The sequence below is a fragment of the Chaetodon auriga genome, chromosome 4 (genome assembly GCF_051107435.1).
Source record: "Chaetodon auriga isolate fChaAug3 chromosome 4, fChaAug3.hap1, whole genome shotgun sequence".
Taxonomy (NCBI): Eukaryota; Metazoa; Chordata; class Actinopteri; order Chaetodontiformes; family Chaetodontidae; genus Chaetodon; species Chaetodon auriga.
In genome coordinates this window covers 2,428,727-2,446,447 of record NC_135077.1, presented here as the reverse complement: position 1 = coordinate 2,446,447, position 17,721 = coordinate 2,428,727, and the positions used below count along the sequence as shown (strand labels likewise).

At 43.0% G+C, this 17,721-nt stretch overlaps 1 protein-coding gene across 2 annotated transcripts in view; it reads right to left on the bottom strand.

Annotated features, from left to right (window-relative positions):
- The window catches only part of cntln (centlein, centrosomal protein), an 81,602-nt gene extending 69,480 nt beyond the window's left edge, over nt 1-12,122 (bottom strand). For both annotated transcript variants that reach the window (XM_076728811.1, XM_076728812.1), the window contains exons 1-6: nt 12,047-12,122; nt 8,571-8,659; nt 6,697-6,781; nt 3,197-3,331; nt 2,108-2,287; nt 107-240 (exon numbers count right to left, since the gene is read on the bottom strand). In XM_076728811.1, coding sequence (XP_076584926.1) covers nt 107-240; nt 2,108-2,287; nt 3,197-3,331; nt 6,697-6,781; nt 8,571-8,659; nt 12,047-12,118 — 695 coding nt within the window. In that variant the 5' untranslated portion in view covers nt 12,119-12,122. The remainder of the gene's footprint in view (nt 1-106; nt 241-2,107; nt 2,288-3,196; nt 3,332-6,696; nt 6,782-8,570; nt 8,660-12,046) is intronic.
- Nucleotides 12,123-17,721: the final 5,599 nt, after the last annotated feature.

Genomic DNA, 17,721 nt, shown 5'->3' with positions numbered 1-17,721 from the left:
TATTTCCAATAACTAATGAAGTGATCCAAGTATATCACTTACAAAGTTGTGGTTGATACAAGTAAACAGACACTGAGGTGTGCTGGGCAGGTGAGGTCGGGCTCACCGAAGTTGACCGAGCTGCTCCTCTTTTTCTGCCACCTCCCTCTCTTTGGAGGAGAGCTGGGCTGCCAGGCTGCTACTGCGGCTCTGCAAGGAGGACAACTCTTGCCAGGCGTTGTGGAGCTGAGCCTCCAAGTCCTGGTGTGGAGGAGTAACAACGCATTTGAAGCACTTTGAAGAAAAATAAAGGAACAATCTGAAATTTGAAAGACTCTTCACAATGTAGTCCACGACCAAAGAGGATGAAATTACTGCTTTTATCGTAAAGAAAATGTACCAATAAAATGTTCATATCACTTCATTCTTATCCCATTCTGTGTTTCTTAACTACTTGTACGTCCCCCATTTTACTGCAGATTAGTGAGGTTGCTACTCGCACACGTTTCAGCCCTGATCCTTATTTGTCCACTTCACATCCATCTAAAGGAACAGAGACTCGTCAGCCGTCTGCGTAACACCTCTTAAAACCTAAAGCTTCTTTTTAGGCTCCAAATCTATTTTCTTCAACATGAAGCCGCATTGATTGTAAGCAGTGTCAAAACACTCGTGAGTACACAGCAGCACTACGAAGCAGCTGAACGGACCCAGCGCTGACACAGGACTGCAGCTCCTGCCATCGTGCTGCTTTCGCTGTGCAGCAGGTGCAGACAAGGTGTTAGTGACAGGTTCTCCTTAATAAGACGAGAACAGTAGAGAAAGGCAGGTTGCACGGCATCAAACATCTCCAAGCCGTGACAGCTTAAAAGTAATTAAAAACAGTGTTTCACAGGTCCAGAATGAACCATGTTAGCAAAGAGAAGACGAAGAGAACATGAAGCAGCACTCATGCTTGAATAAACAAGGGGAGGACAAAATGTCAGAAACACCTTAAAGCAGACTAATGTCAGTCTGCAAGAAAACTCACAAAGTTTGGATTTGATGAGACGGAGCTGTTGAGGGAAACTGGCCATTTGTTTAAGACATACAGCAGTTTGTTCTGTCAACAGTGGACCAGCACTGTACATAACAAAGAGGGTCGGCACGTTTCACATTTCACCCCCCGTTTAGTTAAAATAATTCGACTCCGTGCTTTTTAGCACAACATTGCCAGAACACTAGAATAACTACGAAGTAGGTGCACCTTATCTTGGCACGCGCTGGATTTAAATGATAAATTCCTGGACAAATCTTTGCCATGTCAAATAAATTGGCATGATGTCTCCACCCGACACCCCACGTTCTCCATCTCCATCTTTCAAATCCATGTATGATGGAAAAAATGAGGAACAGGTGGAGTGTCTTAGGCTGTGATGGATGTGCATAGACTAGTTGCTGGGCTTCATCCAGTCCAGGTGTAATTACTCTGTAGTCCTGACTTATTCAAGACTTTCTGTCTGACTCCATTTGACTAGCGCAGTAAAATGTTTCGTAAGGATTAGTCTATAAGGAAAGGGAAGAGCGTGAGGTTCCTCGACCGCTCCGATGTCCTTAGGCTCTCGTATCGGCAGGCAGCTGATTTCTGTAAGGGGATGGCAAGAGGCGGCAGGTTGAAATGTGACGGAAACTCTTCGAGGACTTTCCTTGTGATGTGACTGTTTGAACAGCGACACCGCTGTCACTGTCTAACCGCTGCATTGATTCCTAATGATGACGGCCGTACCTGCCTGTATCTGGGAAGAATGAAGGACAGACAACTCACGAAGACTCCAAACTCTCGCATTCACACATGCAAATGACCTCACAAAAGTTCCTTTCAGTTGTGGTCAGCTCAGTGCATTTTTTACCCCAACCAAGGAAGATCTGTCTCCCCCACGCTGAATCATAATTTCTCCTTCCTTTGAATATCGTCCCTGCATATTTAAATTGTGCGCTTTGCTACAGAGATCTTTTTAAATTCACATGCTGAGGAGGAAAGGCTGCGAGGGATCAGAGGGTTCAAGGTGTGCAGACAAAAGGAAAAGCTAGACAACGGGGCCCTTCCTGTCCAACTCTGTGTGTGTGAACGGACTTGTCCCCGCGTTCATACCTTGACTCTGGCCTGGGCAGCATCTCTATGGTCTCGTTGGCTGTTGGCCTGCCTCTCTTTCTCCTCCAGGTCAGCTCGCAGGGCGGCGCAGCGGGAAGTTAATCCCTCTTTTTCCTCCTCTAGAGCCCGCACCACCTGCCGCTCCTCCTCCTCCTCCCTCCTACGCTCTGTCTTCATTTCCTGGATAAGAGAGGTGTGTGTGTAAGGAGGAGAGTAGGGGGTCGCGAGGGCCAAATAAACAACGGCGACGGAAGGAAAGGAATAGAAAAAGTGTGGTTTCAAACTGAGAAAATGAAAAAAAAAAAGAAAGCTGGAGAAATACAAAGAGAGAAGCAACCCATGGGGCTGAGGCTGAGATGAATATGTAAACAGTGGACCGGCTTTGCTGCAGGAGCCCCCTGCATGGGCCGCTGATTGGCCAAGGTCACCTGTGCTGTAGGACGGGGCCCACGCGGCCAGATGTTGGCCGGTGTGAGCCGAGCTGTACCGCACGAGCCGGGCTCACGCAGGTACAGGGGCCGGTCTGTCGGCTTTAATGACAGGCTCCTAATGAGAATGGTGCTTGCTGCAAGACCCATTAGACTCAACCTAGGTCTCCTTTGATGCTGTCCCCCACAATTTCTCGCCATGAGACCTCACCAAGACTGTGTAAGGACCACTCCTTTATCAATTAATCATAGCTGGGTCCCTTCTAAGCATAATTAGGGAGAAGCCACACCATCAAATGCACACTTTTCACTTTCCCCCACTGAAGCAGTCATTAAGTATTTATCTGCAAGTTAACAACCAGCTTTCCTTTCTCTCCATCTTTCTCTCTCACACGCACTCAGACTTTGCGGCTCTGAAGTATTCTCGGTTGTCAGGAGCAGGAAATATAGCTAAAAGCAAGAAGGGGTGAGACAGAGAGACACTGAAAAGACAAAGACACAGAGATTGTGTTCAAGAGGGCTGAACAATCCTCTTCCTCCTCTAAATGATTCAAACGCCTGTGGCTAAAGCCGCGGGGGACTTGTCGTGCTCAGTGCCACACAGAAAAGAGACTTTTCGACTGGGAGGCCCAGACTGCCACAGAACATTTGTTCCACCAACCTTAAGTTCCTGACTCTTATTGACCAGTTGTTCACGCAGAGCTGTCAGCTCCTTCTTCATTAAGGCATTCTCCTCGTCCACCATCGTCCTCCTCTGCGCCAAGCTGTTAATCTCCTGCCGCTGCCCCGTCACTTTCTGTGGCGAGCAGCAAGACGGGAGGAAAGACAGAGAGCGACACAGAGACAGAGACAAGACAGCCACGTGTTACTTTACACATTTAAGTCTTGGAAAACTCAGAAATAGGTCTGGATGGTGTCCTCTCCAGGGCCCGAATTATACAAAACCAACAAGGTTAAATTTACCAGGCATTAAAACCTGATTACACCTGTAAATATTAAATAGAAAAAGTGTGAAATTGTGATGTTTGCAACAGAAGTCAGGCAACTAACAATCATTTTCATAAATGAGCGTTCAACTGATTCAACTTATCCATAATGCATCTACAATGAACGATGCCCACTGCAGCTTCCTGGAGCCCAAGGCGACGTCAATAAATGTCTTGTTTATAAAATAAATAATAAGATATTCAGCTTACAGCAAGTTTAAGACAAAAAAACAGCAGTAAATTCTTCCATGTGAGAATCAGGAACCATCAAATATTTTAGCATTTTTGTTTGAGAAATTACATACGACCAATTTTACGTCAACGGACGTCCATTAATCCTCTGATGGTTGCTGCTTTAACAGAAAGCCGCTACACACACACACACACACACACACACACACACACACACACACTCAACTATTAAGATCACCCTGTCATTTAAAATCTATAGCGAGCCACAAATAATCACAGAGCTCCACGATGATCAATTTAACGTTTAACCAAACCAGCAGAAATGGTACAATGACTTTAACGACCACCACCCACTTCTGATGCTGATATATGTTCTCCTCGTGTTTTTTGGCAGCCTCTGTGGCCTCAGCAGGAGGAGGCTGGCCTCTTAACACTGCATCAGCTGGGGTTTGGCATTGGCTGGTAATCCACAGCCTTCTGTGGGTGCACCCTCTTCTCAAATAACACTGTGCTCTGGGATGCAATTAATTGCCATGTTGAGGGAAAAATCGCTCAGATATATCCAGATAGTGGATTTAGCGTTCTTCGCTACTCCTAGCTCGCCGTGCTAAGAACAGAGGGGCTTTAATAGAGATTTATACCGGAGAGCAGAAAATAAATTCAAACATTGATAATGAGGTAGGCAAGAACAATTTGAACCCCAGTAGTGCTCAACTGATAGAAGAGGAAAAAAGGGGGGGTTCCGCCAAGTTAAGAGGTCTAGGACAGAAAGATTAGCATTTGAAAATTCCCAGCGTGGTTCAAAAATGAAAGCTAATTATGTTACAAAAATGGAAAGGAGTAGCAAGGGGAAGGGGAAATATAGAGAAATTAAAAAAAGAGCAGGAAGGAAAAAAACATTATCAAAGTTGGAGAATGGAGATATTAAAGGGATTGTAAGATCCTGTGTGGACTCAGTGGACCATCACATCTAAAAAAAAAAAAAAGAGGAAAAACCAATTAATCACTATTTGGGCATGTATGGCTCAGGACCGTGGATGAAATGATGACTGTTTGAGGGTCGGGTGACACAGCGCAGAGCTCGGTGCTCTTAATGAGACTCTCAAACAGCCTGAAAGTTTCATTACAGAGCAGTTAAAGAGGAAACAGACGCACTCTAAACACACAGAGAAGCATGAAGACAGAAGAGTGAATGAGCATTTCATGAGCTTTTCTTCAAAACCCTATTTGAAATCCATCAGATCAGCTGATTACACAGACGGGTTTATCTGTTCTACACATGCTTTGAAACTAATCTGGATCACGTGATGAATGAATACATTAATCACTCCGTTTTAACGACTCAGCTCTCCTCTGGTCACACGGTGACGTTGCACCTTCAGCTGGAGAGCGGTCAGGCTGAAGGTTTGGCAGAGACGGATGAAGAGCATGTGACCACTTGTGTAATTAGCCGTGATAAGTTATCCGCCCGCCAGCCATTAGTTTAACTAATAATAACATTTACGTTATTGCAGATGAATGAAATTTTCTGTTCGCCCAAGCCTCGTTAAAATCAAGCAGGCTTCACTGAGATGTAATAACCTTTAAGATTTTTGAGTGGACCCTCCTGGAAAATAAAATTTCAGGTGAAATCCAGGTCTGACGTCAGTGTAAAGAAGGGAAGTAAGTCATTTCTAAAGGGATATTTATGTTCAAGTAAAACACGCATAACACGCTGCAACAGGCCCTTCAGACAGAGACAAAACAAACTGGCCACGCTCACTTTGACAGTCAGGCCCGGTATGGTGCTGTATGATGTTGTATGATGTTGTATGATGTTGTATGATGTTGTATGATGTTGCTATAGTGGCTTAAAACTCTGCATTAATACAACAGGTGCAATAGAAACATTCCCATTCTGACATTTGTTATTATCTTATACTTAATCATTTTTCTTTATCTTATATTCTAATAAATAATTCTGTTTTCTAACATAACACAGCATCAGTTTCTCTGCTGTAGCACTGCAGATGGCGTCCTATAAGGAGAGCTGGCTGTCAGCGGTGCAAATCAATCAGTCTTTATTTTTAGGTAAATTCTTATCCATTACAGCTTTTTAATGCACTTAATGAAACCAGGCACATCTTTACGTAACAGGCACTTTTCATGCAATGCACTTACGTCAGCTTACGTCAGACTGAAATAAAGTTTGATGTCATTACACATCCTGCGCTCCTGTGAGTTACTACTAGAAGTACTGCATCGACTGGATCAGAGTATAATATAAGGAAAAACACTGGCAAGCTGATGGCTCCATTACAGCCAGTCTCATTAGGAATGAACACGATTCTGGCTGAGGGACGCTAATGAAGGAGACTGACGGATGCTTCAGTGAAGGGATGATGATTTGGACTAAATTACATTAGTGATGTCATTATCGTCAGCCATCATACCGTCAAGAAATATTACACAAGGGTGCGTGCAAAAGAAAGCAGGTGAGAGAGAGGAAGATGTGGAGGTGTTCAGTTAAAAACACACACATCAGTTCTTACATGGATTCTTTAAGTTTCTCTAAGTTGAAGCACTGTTTGTAATGACGACCTGGAACAAGCAAAAGGGACGATGCGAGATTAAAAAACAGAATAGTAAGTTGTGATTAAAATGCCAGACAAGCAAGCGTCAGTCTGGAGATGTAGTTTCGAGAGTGTGGTTGGGAGAAATTAATGAGAAATGCCCTCTGATTGGACCTTTGGCCGTGGTGCTGAGCAGGGCATTCACCTTTCAGTTGCTCCATTGGAGCTGATCATTGGCCAACAGCAGAACGTTTGTAAATACGGTCAGTTTATAAATGGATGTCAAGCACAGTATTACCTTTTGTAAAAAAAAAAAAGAAGCAGGTTTAGGTCATGAACATAATCTGAATATATATATTTCTGTTTGTTTGTGTGTGATGTCAGACACTGAACACAGAGCGCTGCAGCCCATTGGACAGACTGTGCCGTACCTGCTCCAGCTCCTGTATCGTGTAGTCTTTGCACTGGAGGATCTCCAACACTTTCCCGTCCTTTATCTCAGCTTTGTGCTTCTCACTGGGACAAAAAGAAGAGAAAAACAAATAGCTGTGTGTCCACAGTCTCTGACAATTAAGTGGCCTGAGGCGTGAGGGTGAGAGCGACAGGACGACGCGAAGCATGGCCTCAGAGCCCAACAGGTAACATGCAGATAAAAAGACCAAAGCCCCTTAAAAAACATGGAGTTAGTGTAATTTTTTTATAACTTTGAATCACAGCAGGTGCTCAGGAGATAGAAAACATATCTGCATATGTTTTAAACAGTGAATCTGACTGGTCTGATGTAAGACAGGATGCCTCGACTACATAATGTGCGTTCTGTATTATTTTCTCAATTTCAGTGTGAACTCTGCTCTGCGTTACAGTCTTGTAAAATGTCAATTTCTTGCAACCAGTTTCAGAATCTTGGAGCCTCCTGCTGTTCCTGGAAAATAAAGAAGACCCCTTTACATAAAGGCAATTCATGGATTTCATTATTGGCGTTTTTACTAAAATTACACTTTCAGAAAAGAAACATCAATAAAGTGGAAAATGCTCGTTTAGTTATAAAAGCAGAGCGACTGTACTATCCTGCTGCTGCACAAAACTTTCCTCTGCAGCCCACTAGCACCTCTTTTATCATAATTAACTTTTAGGGAGACAAAAACAAGGCATCAATCGGGGACCTGTTTGTTTCAACTGCTTCAGGCCACCAGGGGCCACCCATTCCCTCCACTCATCACTTGCTCCTTCTACACCTCCCATCTCTGAGGCCTCTTCTGATCAGCCCTCTCCCCTGGCAGACACTGAAATAAGTATGTGGTGTCCCCGGAGGAGCTGGAACGCAGGCTGGCCTAGCTACATCTCCTTGTATATTGGGCTGTGTTCACCATGTCCTGAGCAACCAACCAATCACTCTACAAGATCCACACAGGAAGGGGAGGGGAGGGTGAATGGCAGATCCCAGCGGGCACCAGCGCTTGACTGGAGTCGACACAATTACCATGTCAATATCTTCCTGCGCATCAGGTGATACAATACACAGACACTCTCTGGGCGCATGTTCCCCCGCCAGCCTCAGCGGACCAACATACTTTGATGGGTTTCCTGTGGGGCTGTAAAGGAACAGAAGAGGGTGTGGAGAAGGAACGAGAGGCACAGGTACTGAGGAACTGTGCACGCTCCTGCGCTCTGCTTTACCCTTATTAGGGGACTACTAACAACTGACAGACCTCAGAGAGCATGTGATATGCACCCATAGTAGAGACATTTTCATTCTAAGATATCCTCCACATATAAGGTTAAAACTTAGGCAGTGAGCGTAACTTTACCTCTATTTCAGCGGCAGCTGCAACATAAAAACAACCAGTGTTCAGCTACAGCAGCATCAAGGATCATTTAAAGTCATTTAATGTCCTAATGAGGAGAAATGTATTATATAAGACCTGAAGCGCTGTTCTTTTCTCAGAGTTCCCATGCCACTGTGCTTGGTGTGGCTTAGCCATCCTGCAGAAGAGGTCATATTCAATCTCACAATTTATCCGATAAAGACAAGCATTTGGCAGGAGTGTTTCAACTGTCCAGAATGGGTGCGGCGGAGGAAGAGTGTTTTCATTAAAAGGGTTTCCATGGTTGAACTGCTAGACCGGGGATAAGAAGGCTTAAATCAGCATCTGCACCAGATTCCGTCGTAACCCCGGCAGAATGGCCAAGGTGCCTGAAACACCCCTCCAACGACTTTCACACATATTTCTCTTCACTCGTGAGATAAAGGAATTTTCGGCTGTTGAGCTTCTCAGGTAGCAGTTTGAAAGACGAATCTACTCACCGCTCAACCACCAAACTGACAGCCTGGGTCAAGTCTGGATTTGCCACTTGCAGGCGTTTCCAGAGGGACCACACAAACTCCTTGTCTGCCTGTGAAAATAAAAGATTCAGCGCGTCAACAGCTGTTAGTCCTAACTGAGATAAACAGCTTTTGATAAATTTGTCTCAAAGTGCAGCGAGGCCTGCAAGAAGGCCGCAGCACATCTCAGCACTTCTCGGTGAAAAACAAAAAATTAAATCGGATGCTCAATGACATTAGCATACGACAGAAGGAGTAGTCAATCAATAATTTAAATAGCTTGTACAAAATAGTTTTTGATCTGGCCTGCCCTCGCTAATCATGAGCCTCCCTTAACAGGAATCCTCATCGCTGAGATGTGACCTTCGACTCAAGGGGAGCAAGCATTGACACTTGTCATTATACACTATTTATGACTGGGGAGAGCTGGGATCCAAATCAAAACACAGCAGTCGAGCTTGCATTTTCTTTATTAATCAATTGCGCTCCGGATATGTTTTCCACTACAGCTCCAAAGTAACTAGCCCCGAAGAAACTCAAAGCTGATGACAGAGAGAGTCATCTTCAAGCAGGAAAACCCAGCCAGCCCCTGACACATTTCCAATTCAAATTGTCTCGCTGGTTTTTCAAACATTTTTAAGCTACATTACATTTAATGAGGGACATCTAAAAACTACATTTTCTGACATTAAAAGACAGAATTATACCAAATCGACTTAATATAAAATTATCTGATAAATTATGTTCACATCATCATAAGATAAAAGTCATCCCTCCCACTGGAATCTACTGGTCTCCAATTAGTACATGAATTTTAACCCCCTTTTCAAAAGTGTCTAATCAATTATTTACTAAAATGGCAGAAGCAGACCTTGATAAGACCATGAGCTGAACATATAAAGTGGAAGGACTGTAGATCTATGTCTCTGTATGCATCTGTGTGTAAGCGTGTGTGTGTGTGTGTGTGTGTGTGTGTACACAGAGTGGGAGCAGGGTGAAGGGGGATAGAGATCTCACCAAATCAGCCCTGCAATGCAACTAACGATGAAATTAAGCAGCACGGTTGACTTGAAATAGGTGGTCTCCCTCTGCCTGGCCTTTGGCAGCCATTAGCCGTTCCACAGACAAGTCTTCAGTCAGGACCCTCATCAAGAGCTCTCCTCTGCCGTACGTCTTCTTAAAGATGCATTGAATGTGTCTTTGATGATCGCTGAATTATTAATTTTGAATCTAGCCACTGAAACACCATGGGCTAAACATACCAAAGACAGCCACTGGAATTCAGCCACATATTAATAAAATTAGCAGGGTCTACTAGGAACATTTGCTGGCCGACAGATGAAACTCTTTGTAGTTAATGCCTGTCCTGAACTACATCTTGCCAGAGACTTAAGACATCAATGGTATTCAAATGCCACTATTTAAATGGTACACTGCACAACTAAAAGTCCCCATTAGATAGACAGAATCACTGATGTTCTACTCTAGAAAAGACCACCAAGGATGGCGTCCATGTCATCTCAATGCAGAGTAGCAGAGGCTGTCAGTCTGAAGCGAGCACAGTATGTCAGCAGCAGTGCTTCAGTGTGCGACCACTGAGAGAAACTTTGAACGCGGCGTCACAGCCTAAAGGTGTTCACATTGGCTTGTGTTTGTAGGACAAAGGCACTTTTAGAAACATCAACTGTTACTGGGAGCTCCAGAATTCAGCCTGTGACATTTTCAGGTGACAGAGATTGACAGCAGCTCTGCGTTTTGTGGGTTGTTGGGTGAGCAAACCTTCAAATTACACACACAAAAAAATCATAATATAACAACGAGTTTCCAACAAATTGTTTTAGAAGTTTAAAAGAAGAAAACGGACTGAGGGCTCAAAATGTGTGTCACTTTTATAGGTTTTAGAGGTTAGAGATGTTGATTATTCATACACAGCATAGTGAAATGGAAGTTTTTTTTGTTTAATGATGGACATACACGCATGCATGGACTTGCCACTATACAAGTTTGTATGGATGTCTTGTGCCTTCGACAAACTATGGAGTGAAGGTATCAAACTTCTTTCTGTGAGGAAACTCTAAAAAGTTCAACAGCCAAACTAAACTTTATATCCAGGATAAATAAGGTAACACGAACACATCTGGTTAAATCCAAACACTGTCACAACAACTGTTCCTGCCCATGTGTTCGGTGTTATCTATAGTCTGATAGAAACTCCAGAGTAACACATCATCTGCTGAAGCCCTCAGCGGTCGATCTACCTGTGCAGTAAGGTACTGTGGATATGCAAAGTGAGGAATGCTGGGTTAAGTTCACTCATGTTATTAGGCACCACCTGGTGGTGAGTATGCAAGGACAACCTCCCTCAATCACTGACTCACAAAGTGAAGATGAAAGGTTCTCAGATCTGTACCAGAGCAATTTCTGGCCTGTGTTTGTACTTAATTGAATAAACAGAAAAATGTGGGGGAGGGGGGGCGTCAAATTATTAAAATGTACTCCGGAAGAGGACATTTTCTTCACATTATTTACAATCTTGGCTCAATAAAATGTGGTCAGGTCCTCTGCAGCAAACAGTAAAGTCAATAATGACAAGCAAACAATTAAAATATACTTCATGCAATTTAGTAAAATCAACTCATCTCTAAATAAGAACAAACATGCTGAAAATTGATATGCTTTTCAAATTCAAGTGCTGATCATAAATCTCGAAACCATAATCATGGGTCCATGCCTTTTGAGTTTAAATGAGTGCAGCTGAAACAGAAAGCTGACTAACGTACTCTCCAGAATGCACTGTTATCTCCCAAGAAATCCTTTCATTTAAAATAATGTTACACAACGAAGACACAATATGTAGCTTAGGTGAGTCACAGGTCTTTATCTGATCAAAAATGAATAGAATGGCAATTAAGGTGAGAAATGGTTTGGATTACTCACGTCATAAAGTGGCCAATTAATGTCTGATAGAAATGAAAACTAGAGAAAAAGTTTTTTAAAAAGTCTGCACGCAGTGAGGCAAAATGTGCTGGAAACTGCACAATGTTCATGTAGTCAGACCGAAGAAACCACAAGTGACTGTGATGCCGTCTAAACAATCAACTCATGAAAACATAGAAACAAGAAGGTTTTGGTTTTTGTTTTACACTAATAAGAGCGACATATTTCAGTCATTGTACCATGAAGCTCATGAAAAGCATAAACATGTGAAAACACTTGTGTTCACCTGCAGTGCTGCATTAGTGCAGTCAAATACGTATTTCACCTCTGATAGATACACAGATGATTGAACTTGCTGTCACTGGATCACCCCATTAAATCTGATCATTTAAGACCAATTTCATGTTACTGTGTTATCAGCTTATCACCACCATTTGTGTTTCCTATGAGACATTCTTCAGACAGCAGATAGCACAATCGATCAGTGTGTGTGTGCTCTTTAAACACACATGCATACATACCTGGCACTGCATTAACTCATCTGACAAACTCCTCACTCGCTCCTCCAAAACCAGGACACGAGCGTCGGACATTTTGGAGCTGAAACGGGAGCAAAACAACAGCTGACATTAGTTTCATGTGAGAAATAACACGTGTAGCAATGAAAAGAAGAAGGATTGTGCAGACGGCACGTTATCATCATGTTAGCCCGTTCATATTTAACCGGCGAGGACACGAGTTTGAAGTAACATCAACAGGGTTAGCTATAACATAACTTTCCATCTGATGTTAGCTTTAACGGTACAGGTCTTTAGCACCCTCGCAAAATGAAACACAGAAGCTCAGTGGACTCTCTTAAACTAGTTTACAGTTTTTGTCTTACCTGCTTCGATAACTTGCTAACAAGCAGATGTCAGAGAAGCTTTACAGCACCGCGCTAACACACTGTAGTGCTACGATAGCTACCTAAGCTAACGTTAGCCGCTTAACAAACATTCATATTTACAGCTTCTTGTCTGCTGTTCACAGCCTTCCGGCGTAAAGTCAGCTCCCCGCACGACGTCACGGTGAGCTTGGACGTCTGAAGTCTAATTATCCACTAAAAATAGTCGTTGTGTATTTTTCTACAAAGCCAAAACATACTTTTTGTGAGCCACACCGTTGTCAATAACTACAGAAACGCTTTCCTCATTTCAAACAAACCCGCTGTTTCCCCTTCCGTCATCGTGCGTCATCACGCCATCACGTCATCACGTCACGTTTACGACAGTTGTCGTTCGCGTACGGCAGAAAGATCCCGAATCGCAAATGCAGTGCTTCCAAACGCGGGCCTGGGAACCATAAAAAGATCTTGTGGTTGTTTCAAGTGGTCCTCAAAAAATATTTGGTCTTGTGTAGGCTAATGAAGGAAACACTATACATATTTACAATACAGCTTTATGGTTATTATTAACTGTGTAACCACGGGCCAAAAAAGTTTAAGAAGTTCATGAACCTCAAACTTAGAGTTAATATAATATTTTTCTATGTGCCTACAGTTGGCTTAATTATTAGTCACTGTGTCTCACATTAGCAGCCTACAGAAACAATAATATTAAAAAATATATTTGTTTAACTTGTTTATTGCACCAGGACGCATCAACCAATAATATTAATTTTGTGCATGTATGGTTTTATGCCATCAAACATCACAACACTGATTAATCCATCCATGATTAATCCAAGAACAGCATCCATCCTTGCAGACTGGAGAATCAGCCCATGTCGCACACGAGGTTCATCCCATCAGAGGCATCAAACTCAACTCTGAGCAATGATTAAGATCAAGTCCTTTTTTACAGAAGACATTTTGACATGTCACAGTGGGAAAAGTGCAGGTGTGAAAATAAAACTAATAATGGTTGAATTACATTTATTTTATTATTAGGACGCATTGGAAATACTGGTATGATACACATAAAAAAGATAATGCAACAAAATAATCAATGCACTTTCTTTACAAAGAGACTTTTTCATTATTCTGTTGACATTTTTAACTGTGAAGCTTTGATTTATTGCTTGTCATAAAACCTGATTTCAGTTAAAATTTGCACTTGTGTCTTTGTGAATAATAAAACATCAGAACAATTGACAAACACATTTAAATCCCTTAATAGATTAAATTTAAGGCCTTTAAGACATTAAAGGAGTCTGAGAAATGTCACAATGTATCAAAATTACAGGAGCATTAATAGAAAATGGCAACATATCAATGGCAGGGGAAGGTGGTGTGTAGCTATTGTGCTGTTACACACACACACACACACACACACACACACACACACACACAGTCTATATAGAATGAGGGTTCCCCTGTGTCTGCAAGTGCTGTTTTACAAGGCTATAAATCTCTGTTGTTATATCACAGATCCATAGACGCACGAGCGGTGGTAAAGAAAAATAACAGAGATATGATATTGATCTTCATGTGGCAGTTTCTGTTTAAAATGTTGTTTTTATTTTAATAGACACACTTGTACCTCACCCCTGCTGACATTCGCCTTGTTTTATATGTGTTCAATAATCTGTTGTAAGGTCAAAGACATTATCCACAATACGTTTGGAGTCTTTGAATGTGAAGCCGGAGCTTGGAGAACTGGATGTAAACAAGAGAAAATGAACAGAGATGCGTGTTTGACATCTGTTTTGCTGGTGAGACAAGACAACTCCATATTGTGTGGTTAATGTACTTAAGTGTCCAGCCAGACTTGGAGCACAGGGTGAGAGAGGGAAATGAAGAAATATGAGGACTGGCACTCCTCTTCAGTCAGGCAAATGTTGGTTCATCTGCTCACTGTGTTACACACACACACACACACACACACACACACACACACACACACACACACACACACACACACACATTGAGAGAGAGAGAGAGAGAAAAGACACAATTGACTTAGCATGATTAGGCTGTTCCTTGACCCACGAACACTGCCTCTCATTAAGATCCTCATTTGCGGAACAATTTTAGAGGCAGTAGACTGGTACTTAATGCGCAACATCTGCCTACCCCCTGTTTCTTGTTCAGACACACAAACTGACACATGGTATCTGTGAATAAGCCTCTCTCTCTCTCGTCATGAGGAAAAACAACCATCATTCGTCTGCAACTGGGTTCTGAATCTGGTCCCTGCAGTTGCACCTTCTCCTTCAGGTCAGAAGTCAGATTTAAACTAAATTTGCTCCGAGACAAAACCAGATGGTGCCAAAACTTCCAGTGCAGCTTCTCTTGTGAGAGACTTTGAAAGCGATTCATTAAGAGGCAAATCATATGGCAAAATACAGAAAGTCAAATTAAGACAATTTTCTGTGAGGAAGCTGGTAACTCAAAGGGATCCTCTTTTAACTATCCCCTCTTTCATCATCAAATGTGTATAATTTGGCCCCAGACACTTCCAGTCGCTTACATGTTGTATGCAGGCATGTTCCACCATGTTGTGACAGCGCCTGCTGCTGCGCTGTCTTATGTCTGAAGCGGTCTGTATCTCCCTCTTTAAAGTATTTGTTGTCTGTCCCACTAATGACAGATTAATCCAGATCTGAGAGCATTTTAGGTACATAAAAGGCAGATCTCAGACAAGCACTCTCTCATATCACCAATGACGTGCTTCCTGCATTCATAAAAAAAAATCCTCATAGACTCAGTTCAACCTCTGTCATTATTTGATTTGACTTCTTTCATCCTCAAGTTTTTATTGTATCTATGAAGCAGGCTACAAATCATCTTCATTTCATCATCAAATTCAACTTAACTTTTCTGGAAATCTTTCACTTCCATAATTAAAATGTAAATCGCTGTAAAGATTGAATCAAATATGTTGCAGCAGCATTGACATTTGGCTCTTATTTCTTCAAAAACACACTGCTCAAAGGATATTGAGAAATTATTAAAAGGAATGAAGTGTGAATGTCTTCATGTGCTGATATGAAGGAGCCCACAGCAGCTGTATAGAGGAAAGCACCAGTGTCCCAATAAGCATAATACATGCTGAGATTATGCAGCATCGGTACCTTTAACAAACATCATTTTGATAACAGTTTAATTAACCGACCCTCGAGTCAGTCTCTGTAAAGGAAATAAAGCTCGAATGAAGAATCTCCAGTTCAACACTTGATCATTAACTGACTGAAAAGAGACTCACACTCCTTCGAAGCTCAGATGGGATCTCTGACATGAATCCCAGCTCGAAGGACGTTTTCACCGTAAGCCGCTGCTGTGATCTGCGGAGTGTTTGGAGAGAGACGGTCACAAACAAACAAACAAACTTCTTGTCACGATGAATATCACTTGCAACACTGGTTCATGTGTGGAAACTGCGTACAGCTGGATTCATTTAGCTGTTTTGCTAAGATTATATCCGCTGCGCAACCAAATGAAAAAAGAGCTGTCAGTGAAATGGCACAACATGGCTGAACTTCTTTACTGGATGCCACAGAATGGGGCTGACTCACATGAATTGCTGCAAATGTAAACAATACAGTAGCTAATGTAAACCAAGCCTCTGTCTGAAGTCGTCTTTGTGCGCCTCTCATTCCTAATTGCCCAACTGTTAAAATGTGATGGGCCACCCCTTGAAACAAGACAGCTCTTGCATTGACAGTCCCAGCAAGCACGCTTGTCTCACCTCTGTTCTGCCTCAGCGGAGTCACGGGGAAGTTCAAGTGCAAGGCCGCATTTAATCTACCGGGGGAAGAAGTGACACAGAATTGAAGTGATCATGCAAATGCAACTGCATGAAAAATTCAAGAACCAAATGACAAGCCCCGGTGTGCCGATGCTGACGGAGGAAGGAAGAGAGGCACAACACGACACTCCACGGAGAATTGCGAAAGCGCAGTCTCCGCCCGCCGCCTCAGGTAAGTGGGGACATTGTGTGCATTAATGTGGCCTAGCTTTGATGCTGAGGGAGGAAAGAGCCCGAGGACTGCGGGAGATGACAATAGATACTAAAGAGTCACAAGTCCCCAGCTTTAAAGGAACACTGATTGTACAAATGCCAGCTGGGATGTCAGCCCTGCACAGTGTTTAGCAGAACAACACTCCCCCTGCATGGAGATGAGACAGGCTCCAACATGTGAGAGTTACATTAAGTCTTTGAACGCAGTCACTTTGTACCACGGCTGATGACTCTATTTGTTAAGTGTCTGATGCTCTCTTGTTGCGTAAGATTAGATAATAATAATTAGCTGCACTCACACGGGCTGCCTTTTGAAATTGAAATTGCACATCACAAACCTTTGAAATTGCTCGCTGAATTCACGTTCAATGGCTGACATTTTAAAGCTTGTTTGTACACATTTCTGCTCCAGCGATACCCTGAGGAGGGATATGATATCTCTCGCTGGAGTCCGTGGGAGAATTATCAGCCACTCTTGACCTCGAGCATGAGCCGTCCTCATGCTGAATCCTGTGAGACCTTGAACTGTCTTACAAAACCCCGGGACAGAGAAACCATTGATTACCGCCTCTCTTCCCTCTTTTCAGCCTTCAGACATGCAATATCTACACATAAATCACACCGTTGTAGCTCCAAACCTTCCCTCATCACAAACCTTACACTTGCTCTTTGCCATCATGTGCATTTCTGTTTGCATGTGACGTCGCTGACCTCCCATAAGTCCCCCCCTGCACACACACTCACAGACACATGGTGTGTGTACAAGCCCCTCGTTCATGTCCTAACCCCCTGCCCCAATGAGACGGCGTGCACCTCTGCTTGACTCCCATCTGATGACCTTCTGGTCCTATCTTCAACAGACAAGAGCCCTCATAAAGGAGGAATTGATCCACGCTAGACCCACCTCTTAGAGGCAGCAGCAGTGTGTGTGTGTGTGTGTGTGTGTGTGTGAGTGTGTGTGTATCCATGGTGCCACGAGGGCCACACTCACTTACAGTGTGCCATCCCAGCCCCGGTTCGCCCCCTCAGGATGTGTGGGAACAAGGAGTCAGGCTATTTCCCTTGAGCTCTTTGCCAGAGAGCTTGTCCTTTGCTTGGTGAAAGGGTAAATTAAGGTGGTGAGGTTGTATTTAAGTTCATATTTCCCTTGAGTATGAGAGATGAGACCAAGGACATGGGACATTGATCGCCCTGAGTAAATGTCGTCCAGTCGGAAAACAGCTTTTAGATGAGAAAAGTATTTGTCTTATTTAACA